Source organism: Aspergillus brasiliensis (assembly GCF_001889945.1).
Source record: "Aspergillus brasiliensis CBS 101740 unplaced genomic scaffold ASPBRscaffold_3, whole genome shotgun sequence".
NCBI classification, from domain to species: domain Eukaryota; kingdom Fungi; phylum Ascomycota; class Eurotiomycetes; order Eurotiales; family Aspergillaceae; genus Aspergillus; species Aspergillus brasiliensis.
Genome location: NW_027137444.1, coordinates 461,021 through 479,736, shown reverse-complemented (window position 1 = coordinate 479,736; position 18,716 = coordinate 461,021). Strand labels below are relative to the sequence as shown.

Here is an 18,716-nt window from a genome sequence, read left to right as displayed (position 1 = left end):
AATGGTATGTATCAATGACAGCGGTTATCGACGGCTATCGACGGGGACAGTAGGGACTCCGGTGTCGGCGAGCCGAGCAGAGGAGCGGAGAAGCTGATTGCCTGCAGCCCCGGCCGAAGTCATTTCAACCAGCCAAGTTAAGTTGACCAACGGGTGGAGTGGAATTTATTTCGTACCAAATTGCTAATTCTCACGCGATGATTGATTCGGAAAGACCCATCGATTTGCCAGGGGAGTATGTTAACTAGTAGGAACTATGTAACATGCTGGTGGAAGTTAAGACATTGGCTGGTATCAAATCAGAGGGCGATCCGCCATCCGCTGTCGGCGCAAATTTCGAGGGCCAAAGGCGGCGAGCGTCATTCCATTTGACTCATTCGCCTTTAAATGCTACCATTTCCTCTGCGTCACCGTGTCTGCCCCCCGTTCCTGGTTTCTTTTTAAAGCTTCTGACTTTTTTCCTTTCCTTCTCACTTCCAAGACATACTGTGTTGCCTCTCTCTTCCTCCCTAGTGAGGTGAATTACTATTAATCTATCTTAAACCTCTTCATCACCACCTCCTCCCCCCAACTTCCACCCGCATTTCCTCTCCTCTCACTTCCCCGCTGCGGATCCTCCCGCTTCTCCTCCATCCATCATGCCTATGTACGTCTCTCTCTCTCTCTCCCTCCCCCCCAATGCCTCCCTCGATTCCCTCAATTTGGGTTGTGTCTGCGAGAAAAAGGGATCTTCTACTTGCAGTCATGATTACACGTCGATTGATTCTCATCCACTGACTCTATATTCAGGCTCAAGGACCCCTCCCAGAAATACAAGCGCTTTCAGCCCCTCCATCTTCCCGACCGCCAATGGCCCAACAAGACCATCGACAACCCGCCCCGGTGGCTGGCCACCGATCTGCGTGATGGCAACCAGAGTCTGCCTGACCCCATGGTGAGTCTCTACATCGTGTTTAGTGGGGAGAAGGAGAATAATAGCGGGGTTCATTTCAGCTGACCACTTCTTGTGAACCATAACAGGATGGGCAACAAAAACTCCGTTTTTTCAAGATGCTCGTCGACATTGGCTACAAGGAAATCGAAGTTTCTTTCCCCTCGGCCTCGCAAACCGATTTCGACTTCACCCGTAGTCTGGTCGAGACCCCCGGTCTGTGCCCCGATGATGTCTGGCTTCAGGTCCTCTCCCCCTGCAGAGAAGATCTGATCCGTCGTACGGTCGATTCTCTGAAGGGTGCGAAGAAGGCTATCCTGCACATTTACCTGGCTACCAGCCCCTGCTTCCGTCGCATTGTGTTCAACATGGACAAGCAGAAGAGTCTGGAGATGGCCGTGCGCTGCACCAAGTATGCTCGCTCAATCACCAAGGATGACCCGTCAACTGCCGGAACCGAATGGCACTTTGAGTTCTCCCCCGAGACCTTCTCCGATACCGAGCCCGAGTTCGCTGCTGAGGTCTGTGAGGCCGTCAAGGCGGCGTGGGAGCCGACGGAGAAGGACCCCATCATCTTCAACCTGCCGGCTACGGTAGAGATGTCGACCCCCAATGTCTTCGCTGACCAAGTCGAGTACTTCTGCCGTCATGTCTCCGAGCGCGAGAAGTACGTCGTCTCCATTCACCCCCACAATGACCGTGGCTGCGCCATTGCCGCCGCCGAACTCGCTCAGATGGCCGGTGCACAGCGTGTAGAAGGAACTTTGTTCGGAAACGGTGAGCGAACCGGTAATGTGGACTTGGTCACCTTGGCTCTCAACTTGTACACCCAGGGAATCTCCCCCAAGGTGGACTTCTCCGATATCAACGCCGTCATCAAGGTGGTCGAGGAAAGCAACAAGATCCCCGTCAACGAGAGATGGCCCTATGGTGGCCAGCTGGTCGTCTGCGCCTTCAGTGGCAGTCACCAGGATGCCATCAAGAAGGGATTCAAGCTGCGCGAGACGGCCGAGGCCGGATCCAAGTGGGAAATCCCCTACCTCCCCTTGGACCCCGAGGATATTGGCCGGAACTACGAGGCCGTCATCCGTGTCAACTCCCAGAGTGGCAAAGGCGGTGCCGCCTGGGTTATCTTGCGCAGTCTGGAGCTGGATCTCCCGCGCGCTCTCCAGGTCGAGTTCAGCAAGATCGTGCAGCGGAGAACCGAGGAAGTCAGCCGCGAGCTGCGTCCCTCCGAAGTCGTCGAGCTCTTCCAGGAAGCCTACCACCTCAAGTCCAACCCTCGCTTCAACCTGGTCGACTACAACATCACCACGGATCGTTCACAGTCGCCTGCCCCGCCTGAGCCCGGCAAGGCCCTCAACACCAAGAATCTCAAGCGTCGCTTCACCGGTGTCATCGAAATTGACCAAGTCCAGCATGCCATCACCGGTGTCGGTCCTGGTGCCATCTCCTCCCTGGCCCACGCCCTGGCCACTCTGGGCATCGATCTCGACGTCGTCGACTACAAGGAGCACTCCATCGGTCTGGGTCGTGATGTCAAGGCCGCGACGTATATTCAGTGCACTGCAGCAGGCAGCAAGGAACAAGTTTGGGGTGTTGGTATCCACCAGGATGTGGTCCAGGCTAGTTTGATCGCTCTGCTCAGCGCCGCCAGCTCCGTATGTTACCCCTCTCCTATCTTTTCCAAATCTGTTCATCTTTTATGAAGAGCCACATCCACTAACATTACTCTCTTGATTAGTTCCTGACCAGTCGCTCCGGCTCGCCCGCTCCCTTCCGCCCCATCCGCTCCAATACCCTCACCGACGAAGACCTCCAAGCTCTGGAAATGCTGAACGGTCCCAACAAGCCCAAGGTTGACATTGAAGGTCTGACCAAGCAGGCTGAAAGCCAGTAAATCTTTCATTTCAGATTAGCTAGCATACATCGGTTTCGTCGTCTTCTTCCACTGCATTATATCTCGGGTCTGTTTTTGGTTATATCCTACATATCTTTATTTCTTTTTCCCCTTCTCGGGGTTTTTGGAAGAGAAAAGTACGAAAAAGTTGCTTTTGAGGAAAGACATATATGAAGATATGGGTGGAGAGGGAGGAGAGAAAGAAAAGAAAGAACTTGCTTCACATTTTGTACAGATTAGGAATGACGTGACATGAAATTCAACTTTATAATTCTAATCGCTCATGGTCATAGTGTGTATTTTTCGTTATCACTGTTTCTTCATACATATATTAAGAGTGAATTTCACAACATCCTTAAGTACTCAGATACTATTTGTCCTCCTTTTCTCTCCCGACTACTGGCCCAAAACTTATACAAAAAGCAGTCATCAAGAAAGATACAATAGCCTACTGTAACTATAAATATATACTATATCCCTCCTTGAGGGCAGAGGGAAATACAGCTTGAATATATCTATATAGGATGATATTGTAAAAAGGAACTACTACTGCATGCCTATATGATAATTGTAGAATGCGGACGGGGATGCGAGGGGTATGTATGTACAAAAAAACAAGAAGAAACACAGTTTGCATATCGGTCATCATAGATGGAAGGGGAATGTAAATGGGAACGGGGGCGACAAGTAGACAGGTATATAGCCGTTTTCTACCTCTTAAAAATAATTCGAATAGAAATGCATGGGCCGCAGGAGCAACAAAAGGTAGGGACCGTGTATAAAGTGGAGGAAGGGGGGGGCGGGGGGGATCATGCAAACGTGTAGCCGTGAGTTTCTTTTATCGGGGCTATGCAAAAAGAAGACAAGAAGAACAGGAGAATAGAGAAGATGAAAAAGGGTAATGGAATGTTAATCTTACTTCACCCCTGCCTGTAGGGCATAAGGGAGCTGTTAGATGATGTGTGCTTTTGTTCGTGTTGTTGTTGCTGCTGCTGCTGCTCATCATGAATGTATGTATGTACTAAATCTGGTTGCGGTGGAGGCCTTGGGCATCATCATAGCCCAGATTGGCCTGGTACATGAGAGCTTCTTGGGGCCAGTCGCCGGTACTTCCCTCCATTGGGTCTGCGAGAGGTGTGCGGTTGTAAGAGTCAGATCGAACAGGGTAGCTTCCGTTACTAGGGGCGCGCTGCGGCGGATCGTGGGCTGGGACGTTGGTTCGGTAGGGGAGGCTCTCAGGCTTAGGACCGTGGCCGATAGGTTCAGTCAGTGATCCTGCTGTAGCGGAGTTGGCGAAGTCACCAAAGTCGAAGCCAAAGTCGGGATTGCTGATGGTCGTGGGAAGTTCTTTCCGTGGCACAGGGGGAGCCCCGTTCGTTGAGGCGCTGGTCGGCCGGGAAGGCTCTGCGATGTGCGGGACTGCAGGCACACCTCCTTCGGGCAAGGTGCCAGTAGGGCTGTGGATGCTTGGCTCTTGGATAGGGGGATAAGATCCCACTGTCGCTTCGGATTGCTCGACCAAAACTGGAGCCGGGGAGCGAGGCATGAGATCAGGGTCCGGTACGACGGTGGATCGGCGAGTGCTGTTACCCATAGTGCTTCCGGGTTTCGAGCTGCGGCTGACACGATGCTGAGGAGCTTCTGCAAATGGGTGCTCGGGGCCCTCCACGTCACGGATGCTAAATTGTGCAATGGTCCGTAGCTTGCGAGTAACCCATGATGCCAACACCTTTCCACGTTGCTTCTCACCGAGACGGGACCGAGGGAAGTCTCCGTGTGAAACAAATGCCACGATATCAGCAATGACTTGATGCTCGTTGAGGATGGCATCGACAATCACGGGGACGAGAGACGCTAGATAAGCCTTTCTCGTAACCTCGACGACGACCACGATCAAGCCTCCAGCCTGGAAGACAGCACTAAATAGACGAATCAGTAATAGGTCCTTGAACACTCGAGTGTAGCCGAGACTTACCATCCTCCAGAAACGATATTGCGGTGGCATCGCTCCACAGAGTATTCAATGTCCATCGGGAAATGATTTAGACCGTTGACTTCGAAAGTTTCGCCAATTCCTCCAAGAACAAACAGCACTTGCATCTCGACAGGCTGGCCACCCGGGCCGATGGGTCTCGTAACTGTGTGAAGGAAGCCAAGATCACCAGTACGCACGTAGGCGACATTAGGATCCCCATCCACAACCCGACCATTGAAACGCTCCATGTCGAAATCTTGTTTGGAGCCGTAGAACGACTTGGCGCAAGCATCTGACTGGATCCAAATCTCACCATACTCGCCGACGTGGGAAAGAGTACATGTCTCTGGATTCACGATAGCTATTTGCGTATTCACCGGGACCATACCCGAGTCTTGAATGACAAGAGCAGTGGGGTCAGTGTCTGGATCTACAGGGCAGATTAATCCACGACGCAAGGCCCTAATGTCGAGCCATAATTCGACGGGCTCGATGCACATGTAGGATCTAGTGACAACCATGGGGTTGAGAACGTGGGAATACACGATGTTTATGGCGGTACGGTCCAAGCTGGCCGAAGCAAAGTGGAGGCGCACTTTCTGGTCTGCAATCATGTTAGCACTATAGCGTCTGGCTTGCGATGTGGATAGGTTACGAACAAATATCGACTCTAGGACGGCCCTCGGCTGATATCATCAGATTCTTCAGCTCTTGCAACTGGAAGCCCTTGCCCGCCATGGCACTCATTGCATAGTCCAGCATTTGGCTAGTAGCGTATGTGTCCTTGATCTTATAGCGTGCAAGGGTGACGAAGAGCGTCATAGGGTTCTGCGCAAAATCGACCGGTGAGACAAGGTAGGTTGGCGCTCCTAGAACTTGCGTTAACTCTACAAACATCGTAGTCCACAGCATAGCCCTCTGACTTACCAACATAGATACCCATTAGGCAGGTGTGAAGGAACCCCAGGCCCAAAGTACTCCGCACGCTACCAAGCACTGGCCTTGAGCTAGTCATCTGGCAGGTCTCCTTCTGCACCTTGCACATACCCATAATCGTATCATGACCGATATGAACAGAGATTCTCCTCTGGTCCGGAGTCCAATAGGTCCACACCATGGCTGCCTGATTCCCGCTCAGCCAGGAATCCTTCATCGTAAACCCAAGGTCCCGGCAGCCATGCGACTGCTTGGTAGGTTTCGTGGTGTTATATATAGCCGGAACACCTATTCGGAGTACCTGCGCAGACTGCTTGATATGTTGAGAGACGAGTTTCTGTCTCAGCACATGGTCAACATCACTGTTGACAATGATGGCCTTGACATGGAAATCACTGATGACGTGGAGGAAAGCCGGAGCATCTTCGGAGAGACGGTTCTGATCAATGGGAGCGAGGGGAATGGCAACGACACCCAAGCAGAAGCACGCATGTATAGCGTAAACGTATTCTTCCGAGTGGGTGTACATCAAAACCAAGTGGTCTCCAGGGCGAACCTTCACTTTGTTCTTCAGATGCATTGCTACGGCAGCAACCTTCAGGTCGAACTTCTTCCAGGTGATGCCCTTGCCTTCCTTTCCACGACCGTCGATGGAACAATAAGCCAATTCTTCAGCTTGCCGAGACACACGCCACTGAAGAAGGTCCACAATGGTGTTGAAATTGTTAAGGGGCGTGGATGTGCGATCATCCATGACTACGTCACGGTAGTCAACACCCGAATATTGCTTATCTTGCAAGGCAAGCAATTCTTGCCTCGACATCAAAGCCAGCGGAGACCATATACCACCGACTGGGTCAACCCCAATCGGCAAGTTGAGAACGGATCGTTCGACACCGAACTTGACATGTACGCATGGCAGAGTTCCGGAATCAAACTCTTTGCGGCACAACATGTTACCGATCTCCTGTCTCCCATTCTTCGTAACACGAGGAAGGGTATTAGGCGCCGTCAGCAGCACGCAATAAACCCGCAAGTGGTGCTCCTGGTAGAGCACTTCCATGCATCGTTCGGCCAGAGACTCAAGAAGAACAGAGTCCAACTGCCGTGGTGGACCGCCCGATGTTGTTGGTGCAGTTGATGCCGCATATGACTCTAATACAACAACTGGAAGGTGTTCTTCATTGACAAAGACATCGAAAGCTGTGCAGTCATGGATCTTGGGAATATTCTTCAGAATACTGACGATCATGTGTTGGACAAAGAAATAACGATGTTCGACGATCTCTTGCCCGTGTTCTACCCACTCCACCTTCTGGCGCAACCGGTCCTCATAGAGACCTAGCACGAAGATTTTGCCCTCGATGACACAGCCAAGGAGGCCTGTACGAAGAAATTCTGGCTCTACCAGAATAGGGGTCGGGTTCCCTTCTTCGAATTTGTAAGGGCGTGCATGGAAGATGGCCTCTGTGTGCTTCGGCAATGCCCAAAAGCCGCCAGATAGAGACGGGGAGTCTACCCAGATCTCGCCGATCACGTTCGAAGTACACAGCAGGTTGGTCTCAGGGTCGACGACAGCCAGTGTAGCATCAGGGATGGGATACCCGAACGAGCCAACACGCACGGCGTTAGGTATGGTCCCGGCAAATTTCCGAGCCTCTTCGCCCATTGCCAGGACCACGATCTCGTTGCTCTTGAGGGCCTCTTTATCCAGGAGGACCTCCCCAAGCTCAGTCTTTCCTTGCTCTTGCGGCGCTGGCGTAGGAGCACCTCCTCCACCCAATAAGCTACTGCCAAAACCGCTGTTGTTATCGGCCTTTCCAGACTTTTTCTCCTCTTTCTTGCTATCTGCACGCTCAGCTGGGTCCATCTCATGCGTCAAGGGACAGCCCATGCGCTCTTCGCCACCAAGCCAGTCTCGCATACTGATTACCATGCCACCGTGCTCGGGAAGACACAGCATTGGTGCAACTATTTCTCTGGCCCTCGGATTCCTCATGGGCCTTAACCACCGATCTGCAAGGATTTCATGAAACTCGGGGTCGACTGTGAGAGTATCTATAAGGCAGAGCTTCACGGTCCCGAAGTTTGGCTCTGAGTTTTTCTTGTAATGCCGTGTCGCCATCGGATCTTGCTGATAGTTGTAAGCGGCGATCTTCAACCCCGGATAGTCTGCAGCCATGATGGTTGCCCTATACTTCGTGATAAGATGGGCGTAGAGACCTGGTGTCTCGACGGCACGGTCCTCTAGCCAGACAGTTGTATGACCACCATATACGGTCATCAAGACGCCTACAATCATACCAATGCCTTGTCGGGGGTCGAGATAGCTGATTATTGTTTCACCACGCGGCCTAGCCATACTCGAGGACACAGGTACCGTTGATACAATTGCGCTGAGGCAAGCCATTTGATGCATGATCGTCCGGTGGCTCATGACGACACCACGGAGGTCGCCGGTTGGAGCCCTTGAGAATTCAATATACGCCAGATCCGGAACCACAAGTGGTGGAGTATCGTCCTTCTTCTTTGGGTGATAGCTGCCGAATTCATTTGTCTTCCACCACTCTACTCCACGAGGCCAGTTTAGCTTCTGGGCCGTGATGTCCCTCTGAAAGCTCTTGAGGTTATTCTCCGTCGTCAATGCGAGATGGGCTTGGGTCGAGGTAAGGACCAGGTTAAGACTTTGATAGTCCTCAAGACTGTTGATGGGAACAGCAACCACACCGGCAATGAAACAACCCATTAGTGCGACAGCAAATTCGATAATCTCAGAGTCCCGGTAGATCAGCGCCACGCGATCACCACGGTACAGGTTGCTTTTATCACGGATGACTTGTGCCACCTTTTCAGCGCGACTGGCTAATTTTTCCCATGTGATAGAAGCAATTTCTTTGCCCTTCTGGTCCAATACCCAATATGCGGGCTGCTTTCCATGTATCCGCGCTCGATGCCGGAGGACGGCAGGGATGTTGTCGAAGTTCGACATTGGCGTATTCTTGTCATGGGGATCCTGTACGGCAAATGGGATGTCGCGAGGCTCCAGGGGTTGAAGGTGAGCAAGTGCCGGCCCATGGGGGAGTTCAGACGCGGGGATCAACGGCGGTGCCATATTCGCAGTAGGGGAGAACGTATCCGACTGAGAGTAGCGGTGAAAGCCACCACCGTAGCTATCCCTATAATCATCCTGCTGCTGGCCGGCAAAATCAGAGAAAAACCCCTGCTGTGAGTCGAGCATTGTCGACTGTCGCGTGACCCCACCGGGCGGCATATCATAGGCTCCGATAGGCTCCTCATAGCCATCGTGGTGATAACCGGGGTTAAACGCATAGTTTTGGCTCAACAGTGTGGCTGTTCGTGAACTCTCTTGCATGGGAGGTGCAGGTTTGTTCTTCGGCAGAAAAAGTGAATCGTAGGAGGCTGCCGAAGGGGCTCGGTCAGCGGGCAGCAGCATGCTCTCTCTGTCGTATGAGCCCTGTGTATCCCCGCTGACCCTGCGTTCATAGCCAAAGCTTCCATTGTTGTAACTATCACGCCCGTTGGCAAAGGACTGGGAGGAGTCGCCCAGGGTTGTGGACTCCGCCGTTGGGGGTCGGACATTGAGGATGGCTTGCGGAGGATGGGTTGAGCTGGTAAGCGACGAAGATCCATCCCCTGACGTGGGCGCGCCAAAATCCAGTTTCATATTAGGGCCAAAGAACTGCGACAGGAGCACAGTGCGCCGTTTCTGGTACCTTGAATCTAAGTCAGCCCCAACCGTCTATCGGTATATATATTTCATTTCAGCCGCCCGGACAGGCGATCAGGTAGACCATTTGCTAAGCGCTAAACTTTCACACTCATATCCAAGGCTTGACCGAATATAGATAATGACGAGTTTGCTTACCCCTTCTCCGTAATATCACCTTCCTGATAAGCAGCAAAAGGTTAGTTATCTGTCCAGAAGTATCCGGAGATGCCCGGGTAAAACTATAAGTTGCTGGAATCTCCTTCATACCTCCAATTCTTTATCAAGGTCGCGCAGAGCGGCGTGAAGCTCTGGATTATCGTCCGCCATGATTACAGAAGCGCTGAGGGTAGACAAATCGAGGGGCTTTCATTCGAAGGCTCGGGGATGCTGAACGGCAAGGATGAACGGTACCCTCATTGCAGGGTCCCTTGAGAGGGGAAGAAAAGAGGGAGGGGTCAAGAAGATGCTGAGGGGGTAACGAGAGACTTCCGAGAGTCGAGCAGCCCCTTGCGATGTCCCAGTAGATGGATGGGGAATCCGGGAGTTTGTCTTGTCGCTTCTCCGCGCCTGATGAGCCACAACGTCACCTGCCGCTGCGGCTAGGGCCGGTGAAGCGGGCCGGGCACGCAGAATGTGCAGCCAATCACTTGCTCAGTTGGACGTGCACCGCCACGCGTCAGGAGGAGAAAAGCAAACAATCTCGGCATCCAGAGTGAGCACGAGGATCGTCCGCTTCACACCACGAACAGGTGGATGTCGACAATCTGCAACCCTCCTCTCTGTACTTGGACCTGGAATGACAGGGTTCCTCCTCATTCCTACATATCGTTCATCCAATCTGAGCGGGGAATATGTCCCTCTACGCCCCTGTGTGCTACCTTGATTATCCCGTCTGTGCCTGATATCTTACGTCCTCGGTAGCACAAGCCAGTGTGCCTATTTTTATTCGAAATCCTCTGCAAGCCCGCTAATAACTCTCCAGCTGTCGTTGCGTTAGCGGCAACCCAAGACCCGGTACAGCAGCGGTTGTGGACATCGTGCTAGATTACTTAGCCTCCTCAAAGGGGAACTAAACCATGACGGCGCCATACGAACACCTGGGTAGACAGATGAAGCCATCATTATGATATCTTATATCCACTGCGCGTGCTAACCACCTTCGAACCTTCGACCGACGACGCTATCTCCATCCTCGGTATTGGGAAGTCCGAAACCAAAAGAGGGTCTCCGCTATACTATTGGCTTGTCAGTCCGTGGTGGGGTCGTCTACTGCTGTTGGTCCCGGCGCCAAGGTTCTCTCAAGTCTCAACATCAACATAGGGCAAAAGGAGTGCGTATGATCATCCAAGACTATCTTGTTCACTTGCCTTCTTCATGGTAATCAAACGATATTCCTGGTCCACCTGTCAGGGGTACTCGGGCTTCTCGCCTTATTGAATAACCAGAAAACGCTCCTTCCCTTTTAGCAGACCGATGAAGTATCTGCAAATGAGTATAAGGAGAGGAGCAGCTAAAGGCAGTAACGGAAGCTTGTTTATATGGAGCTAACACGCTCAATTCAAAGGCAGCTCTCTGCAAGTTCTTTGTTTACATACTTCTAGTCGCATACTCGTGCGTGACTCATGAAGAATTCAAATATTGTTCGAAAAGAGCGACTGCCGGCAGAAGATGCCTTGTCAAAATGAATAGCAGGATGCTTATGGGACGCATTCCCTCCATATTCAGGATTTCAGGCAACCAGCTCTAGCTCTCATTCCACGCTTACACAGTCTTAGTCTTACAAGTCATGCAGGTGACAGTAGGGTAGCTTATGTAAAGCTGTCGTAAATATTAGAAGTAATCAACTCATTCTATCTTTTGCCTTCATACCATGCTCTTAGGCTAAATAATCCATCTCAAAAAGCAGTCGGTCCAATAACTTTGTTGAAACCAATCATGCTAACTAATAGCGGCTAGCCGGTCTCTCCTTTAATATTGTTCAATATGACCAAACCCTCCCCGGTGTTATACGACCTCACGAGTCCAGTGAGCGTGATCATACACAAACCATTCGGGGAGTAGTGCACGCACCTGGAAGCATCGCAGCTTCATATCTTCAGTCAACATATGTGTTACATCTTATCTGTAAGGCATTAGGAGTTAATTTTAAACTGTTGAGAGCAGGGCATGGGTATCCAGGAGCATGCCACATAGTGGATGCGTAACCTAACGCCGAGCTAATTTGTAGATAGTATGCTTTGGATGCGTTCGTTGCTTCCAGTCCCTTTTACTAAGTGATCCATAAGGCCGTTTACGCCAACCTAGTAAATAACAGAATTGAACTCCAATGTTTGTAAGTGCAGTGGTCGCACTAGCTCCCTGATTGCTTGCGGCTCTGCTAATTCGATACCGTATATGTCTTCTCAGGCTCCGAGTCTCTACAATATGTTCCGTTACTATATCACTACATGTAGTGCTGAATATAGATGTTTGATTAATATTAAAATCATGACCAGGACATGTCTTGATGTCCAGGGCGCGTGATGAGCAACTAGTGTGTCTTCTTTGCTTTCCATAACCTGCTAGACATATCAATTCCAATGAGACGAGCCATACACTAATTAGAACGGATTAGAACATTGTTGCATATCAGTATAAAATTGGGAATACTGGTGAATCCTTTTAATGCACTTTCGAGTCCCTTTTCAGTATATTGCCTGAAAAGTGAGGTGGGAATCCCAAGCTATCCCTCAAGCACCTCGATTTCCCACACAGACGGCCACATATGGTGCGGCAAGTCCAACTTTACAAGAAACAGCAGTTCGAGATGCATATCATCCAATGACGTATTCCTTTAGTACTTCTGATATGGCTAAAGACGCAAACAAGATAAACAGCTGTTTCAGGGTCCAAGATATCCTTGGCCAACGGGTTGATTCAAGCAAACTAGGACAGCGTACGAAGCCATCATGAAGTAGTGGAACCATTCAGAGTTAGATTTTATATATATGAGAGGTATCTTTATCGCCTGTAGATACTCAAAAAGAAAAGTCAAGGACGAGTCAGGACTCCATCTAGATCAGATGGGATATGGCGGGTTGGAAGCGGAGCACTGGTGAACAGTATTGACCGGGCATCCAGCGCTAGTCCAAGGTTGGAATAGTGTGCCGTGATCCAGACATAACCATCACATGACACAGCCCGCGCCATTGGCGGTCAGTCCTGCCCTAACCCACCGACCGCTAAGCGAGGCGCACCTCGAATTTCCTTGCGCTCAGCGACACATTTCAGCCGCCCGACTGTAATCGTCGACGTTGAAGGATCACCAACGACACCGTCCGCCACCTACACGTATCCCTCCCTCGGCAACAGGTGCATACGTCGACCAAAATGTCTGAACACGGCGAAGTCGAGGTCGAAAACCCCGCTGCGGCCTTCCAGGTCCTGCCCAAGGAGGCTATCGCGGAGATGGGATCCGTGAAGCTGTTCAACAAGTGGAGCTACGAGGATGTTGAGATCAGGGACATCTCCTTGACGTAGGTGCTTCCCAATCCATCGCGATTTTGATTGTTCTACGAGCATGGGGTTTTATGTCGACCGGTGGAAAAACGCTATTATCTGTTGGGAGACAGCGGACTCGACATGCAGGGAGGAAAACGCACGACAATCTGGGATATCTGCGAAGGGAAACCGCGATTGGAAAAAATTTTTGCGAATTGGCACAGAAACGAGATATGCTGACTCGGCTTCACGTACAATAGCGACTACGTCCAGATCCGCTCCCCTGTCTACCTTCCTCACTCCGCTGGCCGCTATGCCGCCAAGCGTTTCCGCAAGGCTCAGTGCCCCATCATCGAGCGCCTCACCAACTCCCTCATGATGAACGGCCGCAACAACGGAAAGAAGCTCATGGCTGTCCGCATCGTTGCCCACGCCTTCGAGATCGTACGTCACCTCTTATCTTCTCCATTGCCTGACGCACGCAGAACGTCTTAGGGCCCGCAGATCACAGAATCAGACCCAGAAAGCTGACCGGGTAATCTTTTCTAGATCCACATCATGACCGACCAGAACCCTCTCCAGGTCGCCGTTGACGCCATCGTCAACTGCGGTCCTCGCGAAGACAGCACCCGTATCGGTTCCGCTGGTACCGTCCGTCGTCAGGCCGTCGATGTGTCTCCCCTCCGCCGTGTCAACCAGGCTATTGCCCTCCTGACCATCGGTGCTCGCGAGGCCTCTTTCCGTAACATCAAGAGCATTGCTGAGTGCCTGGCTGAAGAGCTCATCAACGCCGCCAAGGGTTCCTCCAACTCCTATGCCATCAAGAAGAAGGACGAGCTCGAGCGTGTTGCCAAGTCCAACCGGTAAAGTGGGAATTTTGGGCGTATTCTCCCTTTGGTCCTGGTTTTGCGTGTACTGGAGTGGACGGGGGGTTCATTAGGATTCAGTCGATTTGCATGCATCTGCGCGACTGTACATACCTGAAAACAGTCACGGGAGGGAGCGAGATCCTAAAAATGAGAGAATCGGACGGCTTTCTTCTACAGTAGTTGAGATGCGATCATGAAGACCTCTGGCTTGTGAAGTCAATACCTTTATCTATTTTTTTACACGAAAAAGATTTCCCTGTTTCAACGATCATTCCCCTGTCACCACGGATGTGGCGACCACATACACAAATGTAGTCTCAAAAAATTCAGTTAAAACAACAAGTAGAACACAGAAAAGGTTCTAGATCCCAGTAGAGTATATCTCGTAGATGCTTAAGATACCATAAGACTATCATAGTCGAGTCCCCGTGCAGAGATGCCCGTGCTGGCAGTCCCAAGAACCGACTGCGGCTTATCGATAGGCCAGACCCGTCGCCGCGAAAAAAAATGTTCGGGGGTCTGTTATCGGTCCTGGCAACCGTCGCCCGCCTTTCTTTTCCCCCAACCAACCACTTCATTCCCTCACATTTTCACCACTAGAATTTGCAAAAATGGTGAAAAGGAAGTTGGGGGCCTTGGAAAAGGTCGAGGCTGATCTGTAAGTTATCTACCACCATTGCTGCGAGGCTACAGAAGACCTCGCCCAAGCGAAGAATTTCGCTCGTTGCTAACTCTCTGTTTTTCATAGGCCCAACCTGCAGCACAAGATTCGGAGAGATCCCAAGTAAGTTTTACTGCGAGGACTGCGATCAGGGTACTTGAAGATGCTAGAATGGTTTGCTAACTGGGGCCTGTTTGTGAAGATCCTACATTGAAGACTTCCGCGCTCAGCATTACCAATATGAGAGTCACCGGGAAATTTTTATGACCGCGCCTTCGTCGACCACGGAGACGGGTTTGATCTCTCTTCGAGAATTGATTGATTTCATTGCTCATGTGGCCGACTGCTATCCCGAAATTACGAAGGATTTCCCTCAGCAGCTTATGGATATCTTGTCGCAGCACCATCTGATCCTCCAGCCGGAGTTGCGCGAAAAGATCGTCGGTAGCTTGGTGCTCCTGAGGAAGAAGGAACTGTTGGATTCGGCGACGTATGTTTATTATTAATGGACTGCCAGATGCGCATCGGGCTGGTTGCTAATTGGCATTATACCTCCAGGTTGCTCCAGACTCTGTTCCCTATCCTCATCTCCACCCCCAGCAAAACCTTACGAGCTTTGATCTTCCAAAAGATCCTCATGGATCTTCGGCAGGCGAATGCGAAGACTACGAACCATAAGCTTAACCGCACCATGCAGACCGTCCTGTTCAACTTGGTGACGTCGGACCGGACTTCGTCTAAGAGTCTCTGGGCTATCAAGCTTACGCGCGAGCTGTGGAAGCGCCAGATCTGGACCGATGCGAAGGCCGTCGAGGTCATGAAGGAAGCCAGTCTGGCACAAAACGAGAAGGTCATCGTTGGCGGTGTTCGCTTCTTCCTGGGCGGTGACAAAGAGCGCGAGGAAATGGAAGACGAGAGCAGCGACGAGGAAGCCATTGACTTGGGGCGAGTCAAGCATCAAGTCGGCATCAACAAGAAGACCAGAAAGAAGTCTCGCGCGATTGAGAAGGCAAAGGCAACCGTGAAGAGGAGAGAGCGCAAGAAGAACCAGCCGCATCCACTGAACTTCTCCGCTCTGCATCTCCTCCACGACCCTCAGGGATATGCTGAATCTCTGTTCTCGAAGCATTTGCAGAACACCAAGTCGAAGCTCAACTTGGACCAAAAGCTTATGGTGCTTCAGCTGGTGACCCGACTTGTTGGATTGCATAAACTGCATATCATGCATCTCTACTCCTACTTCCAGAAGTTTCTCACTCCCCGTCAGCCATCCGTCACCTCCTTCCTCGCTTCGCTTGCGCAAGCATCCCACGATTTGGTACCCCCAGATGACCTTGAGCCCCTGGTTCAGAAGATCGCGAATGAGTTCGTCTCGGAAGCCTCGGCGTCTGAGGTCGCTTCGGCTGGTCTCAACGCTATCCGAGAGATTTGCGTCCGGCAGCCACTCGCCATGAACGAGACCTTGTTGCAGGATCTAGTCATGTATCGCAAGAGTAAGGATAAGGGTGTCATGATGGCAGGCCGAGGTTTGCTCAGTCTCTTCCGGGAGGTCAACCCTGAGATGCTCAAGAGACGGGACCGCGGCAAGGACGCTTCTATTGGCCTTCGGGCTGGCGAGAGGAAAGAGAAGCGCTTTGCAGAACAAGAGGCCGGTGGCATCGAGGGTCTGGAGCTCCTGGAGAAATGGAAGGAGGAGGAGCGCCGGAAGAGGAGGGCCGAGAAGGGCTTGGCTTCGGATGCTTCTGATGATGAGGAGGAAGCTGAGGAAGACACGTGGGCAGCCTGGAATGTGGAGGATGAGGAGGACAGCGACGACTCGGGCGACTGGATCAATGTGCAGAGTGACGTTGAAATCGACATTAGCGACTCCGAGGACGAGAAAGACGGACCCCCTGCTAAGAAGGCCAAGTCTAGCGAAAGCAGCGGGGATGATACTAAGGCAGAGAAGGAGGAAGAAAAGAAGGAAGAGTCAGCCGAGGCCAAGTTCTCCAAGCTTGCGACGACTCGCATTCTCACCCCGGCCGACCTGGCTAAGCTCCAAGAGCTGCGTACCGAAGCCGCCATCAACTCGCTCGTGCCAGGCGCGAAGAAGCGTGATCGTGACGATCCCCTGACGGCCGAAGAGATCGAGGGTCTGGCGGCTCTCTCTGCCGGCAAGGCCACGCGCGAGGAGCGAATTGCTCATGCCAAGGAAGGCAAGACTGATCGGTCCGAGCACAAGAGTGTGACAGCCAAGCGCAAGGAGCGCAAGCAGGATCAGGGCAAGAGTACAACCAACAAGGAGAAGGCCCGCAAGAAGAACTTCTTGATGACTCTGGGTAAGGCCAAGAGCAAGAATAAGCGGAGTTTGGTGCAAACCCGCGCCGTTCTCAAGGCTCATCACGACCGGGCCAAGCGGGGAGGTCGCAGAGGAAACATTGGTTAAGGTATATAAGATGATACCCTATCGTAGATCTATTGTTTCATTCGATTATCAGTTGCTATTGTATTATCGTTGGAGCCTCTTGGTTCATCTCCATTAGATGTCCTGAAAAGCGTGCCTTTCTGTATATAGAGCTATCTTATGCAATGACCGATCTCTTAGACATTTTCTTAGTAACTTTCTACACTCCCTACAAGGTCATTAGGATACACTCCACAGTGTAGATACTACATGAATATCATATCCTATGTGCACTTCCCAAGGATTATAAGGTAGTATCATGTCAGTCCCAAAAAGGATAAATTAGAGTGACACGTGCCGGGCGCGTCGTGGCGCGTCGCGTTCCGTGCCTCAGGTTCTTTCCGTCCCCAGCCTCTTTCTTTTCTTCTTCCTCTTCTTCAGTTCTTCTGCTATTATTATTCTCTTCCTCTCCCCTCTGCAGCCCTTGCAGTTTCTTTTACTACATCGGACATTCCAAAATTTATCTCCTGTCAAATCAGAAGCCGTTCTTCCAGACCCAAGTGGTCCCCACACGAGCATAGAAACAGACTAGACCACTGCAAGCCTGCAACTTCTCCACTCCCCGCATACACCAAAGTCCCGTCTGTCTCTATCCAGTCCAACATGTCCCCCACCAACAAGGCCTCCGACCTGGCCTCCAAACGCAGACGCTTCCAACCGCCCATCACTAGCTTCTTCTCGACTACATCTACTCCTCCCTCAGAAGACAATGGCAACGTTCCTACCAGTCGCGCCCACCACCTCTCGCACAACCACTACTCCGCCGCAACCTGCTCCCCCACCCCCATCGTTTCCACCAAAGTTCAAGCCTCTCTCCTCTCCGTCGGCATGCGCGTTCGCAAATCCGTCGCAGAGGGCTACAAGACTCGTCTGGCGAAGCCCGACCCCAGTCACGCCGAGCTGGCTCCTTACAGCGGCATGCGCAGCCATTCCGCACCCATGAACCTGATCACCAATGACGAAGGCGACGCCTTCTCCCTCCCCTCCAGCAGCCAGGAATCCAACGCCAGTGGTCAGAAACGCTCCTACGATGTGGACTTCGACCTCGACGAAAGTGATGACGATGATGTTGCTGTTCCGGATGTGAACCTCACTACACATAATGCTACTTTAATGGGCCGGACGATTCTTGCGCCCAGGTTGAATCAGCAGCGTAGGCGGTTCGTGGCGCTGCGGAAACATGCCACCATCTCTGAGGGCATGGGTATGGATATCGATGATTTTGAAGAGGCTTCCTTCTTGCGCAGTCGCGAGGAGGTCGATATGGAGTACGGCTCTGTGAGTCGGGGCTCGGAGATCGAAATGGGTGGGGTTTAACGTGTGGTTACTTTTTGTCCGTGATTTTTCTTTCCCCTTCTTTCTTCTTGTCATTCCTGGGGTATCTTATTAGCCGGAGTTAACATGGGCTGGGCTGGATTTGGGTGGTTGTCTATTTTCAATTGTGGGTTTTTGGGCGTGTGTGAACATTCCTTGCGGACACAAGGGTCATAGGCTGGTTCTATGTGCTGAGAGACAAGCATGATGGATGGATGGATGGATTGTATCATGCATACTGACTATTCTTCTTGTTGTGTTATGCTTCTTTACCCTGTCTGTTTCTTTGCATATTCTTACTTGCACCCCTGATTGTTCTACATTCCTGTTGTTTTGTTGTCAAGCAACCGCCTGTACATAATACCCGATCGTGATGGCTCTGTCTGTTCAACTCTCCTATTTGAGTTGAGCTTATAGAATAGCCCGCATCCATGCAACAGATTTGAATCCGAACTGTATTGTTTGAACAATAATCAA

The 18,716-nt window shown here is 51.5% G+C and overlaps 5 protein-coding genes across 5 annotated transcripts; 4 read left to right on the top strand and 1 right to left on the bottom strand.

Annotated features, from left to right (window-relative positions):
* Positions 1-153: 153 nt before the first annotated feature.
* Positions 154-3,235, top strand: ASPBRDRAFT_39403 (2-isopropylmalate synthase). Its single transcript, XM_067624142.1, has 4 exons — positions 154-646; positions 790-934; positions 1,021-2,592; positions 2,676-3,235. The coding sequence occupies exons 1-4, from the start codon at positions 639-641 to the stop codon at positions 2,829-2,831; spliced, it is 1,881 nt and encodes a 626-aa protein (XP_067481532.1). The 5' UTR covers positions 154-638; the 3' UTR covers positions 2,832-3,235.
* A 617-nt stretch (positions 3,236-3,852) lies between these two features.
* On the bottom strand, positions 3,853-9,799 carry ASPBRDRAFT_119837 (putative AMP binding domain protein; the record flags this gene model as incomplete). The annotated part of the gene is made up of 6 exons (XM_067617295.1): positions 3,853-4,750; positions 4,807-5,410; positions 5,466-5,675; positions 5,734-9,476; positions 9,629-9,651; positions 9,740-9,799. The coding sequence occupies 6 exons, from the start codon at positions 9,797-9,799 to the stop codon at positions 3,853-3,855; spliced, it is 5,538 nt and encodes a 1,845-aa protein (XP_067481531.1).
* Positions 9,800-12,841: 3,042 nt separating this feature from the next.
* On the top strand, positions 12,842-14,190 carry ASPBRDRAFT_72734 (40S ribosomal protein uS7; the record flags this gene model as incomplete). The annotated part of the gene is made up of 3 exons (XM_067629184.1): positions 12,842-12,987; positions 13,213-13,396; positions 13,502-14,190. The coding sequence occupies 3 exons, from the start codon at positions 12,842-12,844 to the stop codon at positions 13,817-13,819; spliced, it is 648 nt and encodes a 215-aa protein (XP_067481530.1). The 3' UTR covers positions 13,820-14,190.
* Positions 14,191-14,360: 170 nt separating this feature from the next.
* On the top strand, positions 14,361-17,064 carry ASPBRDRAFT_39401 (SDA1 family protein). The gene is made up of 4 exons (XM_067624141.1): positions 14,361-14,479; positions 14,570-14,605; positions 14,685-14,972; positions 15,041-17,064. The coding sequence occupies exons 1-4, from the start codon at positions 14,433-14,435 to the stop codon at positions 16,905-16,907; spliced, it is 2,238 nt and encodes a 745-aa protein (XP_067481529.1). The 5' UTR covers positions 14,361-14,432; the 3' UTR covers positions 16,908-17,064.
* A 258-nt stretch (positions 17,065-17,322) lies between these two features.
* ASPBRDRAFT_39400 (uncharacterized protein) lies at positions 17,323-18,672 on the top strand. The gene has a single exon (XM_067624140.1). It carries the CDS (start codon positions 17,529-17,531, stop codon positions 18,240-18,242), a length of 714 nt encoding a protein of 237 aa, XP_067481528.1. The 5' UTR covers positions 17,323-17,528; the 3' UTR covers positions 18,243-18,672.
* Positions 18,673-18,716: the final 44 nt, after the last annotated feature.

Bases quoted from the DNA above. Each gene is read 5' to 3' on its own strand.
- ASPBRDRAFT_39401 (XM_067624141.1), top strand. From the start codon at position 14,433: ATGGTGAAAAGGAAGTTGGGGGCCTTGGAAAAGGTCGAGGCTGATCT. The intron at 14,480-14,569 runs GTAAGTTATCTA...TGTTTTTCATAG, and splicing joins GAAAAGGTCGAGGCTGATCT to GCCCAACCTGCAGCACAAGA. The intron at 14,606-14,684 runs GTAAGTTTTACT...CTGTTTGTGAAG, and splicing joins AAGATTCGGAGAGATCCCAA to ATCCTACATTGAAGACTTCC.
- ASPBRDRAFT_39400 (XM_067624140.1), top strand. From the start codon at position 17,529: ATGTCCCCCACCAACAAGGCCTCCGACCTGGCCTCCAAACGCAGACGC.
- ASPBRDRAFT_39403 (XM_067624142.1), top strand. The intron at 935-1,020 runs GTGAGTCTCTAC...GAACCATAACAG, and splicing joins AGAGTCTGCCTGACCCCATG to GATGGGCAACAAAAACTCCG. The intron at 2,593-2,675 runs GTATGTTACCCC...TCTCTTGATTAG, and splicing joins TGCTCAGCGCCGCCAGCTCC to TTCCTGACCAGTCGCTCCGG.